General features: G+C 69.6%; 1 protein-coding gene across 1 annotated transcript in view; it reads right to left on the bottom strand.

The window, feature by feature from the left end:
- The window catches only part of EBF4 (EBF family member 4), a 22,560-nt gene extending 20,845 nt beyond the window's left edge, over positions 1-1,715 (bottom strand). Inside the window, 1 exon segment of the mRNA XM_032441587.1 lies at positions 1,483-1,715. Within this exon segment, the coding sequence (XP_032297478.1) occupies positions 1,483-1,613 (131 nt within the window). The 5' untranslated portion in view covers positions 1,614-1,715.
- Between the last annotated feature and the right edge of the window lie 6 nt (positions 1,716-1,721).

Below are 1,721 nucleotides of genomic sequence, written 5' to 3'. Positions count from 1 at the left end.
GACCCTCAGTGCCACCCCACTGCTGGGTCAGACCCTCAGTGCCACCCCACTGCAGGGCAGGACCCTCAGTGCCGCCCCACTGCTGGGCAGGACCCTCAGTGCCACCCCACTGCTGGGCAGGGCAGGACCCTCAGTACCACCCCACTGCAGGGCACTCAGCTGAGCAGCCCTCTGGGGTCCCCTTCACCCCACAGTGCATCAATCAGGGGCTGCCCATGGGAGACCCCCGGTGTGGGGCGGTGGGGTTGGGGTCCTGGCTGGAGGTGGCACACAGACGGGCAGTGCGGGCATGGAACACTCAGCCCCAAAAGGGACCCCGACATCCCCACTCCAGCGCTCACCTCCCTGCAGAGCCCGGCCCCATTCCCCCCCCAGGACCCCCAACACCCCAGTGCCCCATAAGCACTGCCCCACTTGGAATTACTCCCAGGATACGGGGGGCTGAGGCGCCGGGCATCCCCATGGCTGCAGCGCTCTGGGGCAGAGCCGGGTGAGGGTCTGCGGTGGCACAGATGGCACAAACCCCACAGCACCGCAGCGGGGTCTGCTGAGCTGCCGGGACCCAGCGGGCACTAATGGGGCACCAGGACCTGCAGCTGCTGAACCCACAGTCACAGTGGGGCAGCACAGGAGCTCGGGGTGTGTGGGGCAGTGGGGGGGGGGTGCACAAAGCAACCCAGGATCCCGGAGTGATGGGGGTGCTGGGTGCCCACGGGGGGTCTGCACTGCATGGGGTGCCCACAGGGCATGGGGTGTCCATGGGGGGTCTGCACTGCATGGGGTGCCAAGGGTGCCCATAGGGTTTCTGTAGTGCATGGGGTGCCTGCAGGGTACCCACAGTGCATGGGGTGCCAGGGGTGCCCGCAGTGCATGGGGTCCCCATGGGGTGCCTGTAGTGCATGGGGGTGCTTATGGGGTACCCATGGGGTGCCTGTAGTGCATGGGGTGCCAGGGGTACCCACGGGGTGCCCACAGTGCATGGGGTATCCATAGGGTGCCTGCAGTGCATGGGGTGCCTATGGGGTACCCATGGGGTGCGTGTAGTGCATGGGGTGCCAGGGGTGCCCACAGTGCATGGGGTGCCCATGGGGTTCCTGTAGTGCCTGGGGTCCCCATGGGGTGCCCGCAGCGCATTGATGTCCATGGGGTGCCCATGGGGTGCCCACAGTGCATGGAGTGCCCATGGGGTGCCTGTAGTGCATGGGGTGCCAGGGGTTCCCGCAGTGCATGGGGTCCCCATGGGGTTCCTGTAGTGCCTGGGGTGTCCATGGGATGCCCGCAGTGCATTGGTGCCCATGGGGTGCCCATGTGGTGCCCTTAGTGCCGTGGTTCGGGCTGTCCCCGAGCTCCCATCCCAGCAGTGACGCTGCTGACCCCCGGACCCCCCGGACCCCCCGGACCCGTCAGTTCCCGTCGTTCCTCCCCGTGCTGCCCGCTCTGCTCCCGGTGCCGGTGTCCGCCCGCAGCCCCGCGGCTCCTCACCTCTGCGCCGCCGTCCCGGCGTCCAGGACCCCGCTGCCCTGCAGCCACCGGACGGACGGCAGCCCGGCCGGCAGCGGCTCCTCCTTCATGGGCAGCCCCCCCCGGGGCAGCGCCTCCTGCACCGAGAACATGGCTCGGGCTCAGAGCCGGGCAGGTGCCGGCCGTCCCGGCCGCCGGGGAAGCGGCATCTGCGGCTGGAGGGCGGCCCGGAGCCAGGGGAGGGTCCGGGGGGGGGATGG

This window comes from Coturnix japonica (genome assembly GCF_001577835.2).
Source record: "Coturnix japonica isolate 7356 chromosome 4 unlocalized genomic scaffold, Coturnix japonica 2.1 chr4random350, whole genome shotgun sequence".
NCBI lineage: Eukaryota > Metazoa > Chordata > Aves > Galliformes > Phasianidae > Coturnix > Coturnix japonica.
Note: the sequence above shows the minus strand (reverse complement) of the source record. Positions and strands in the feature narration are given on the sequence as shown.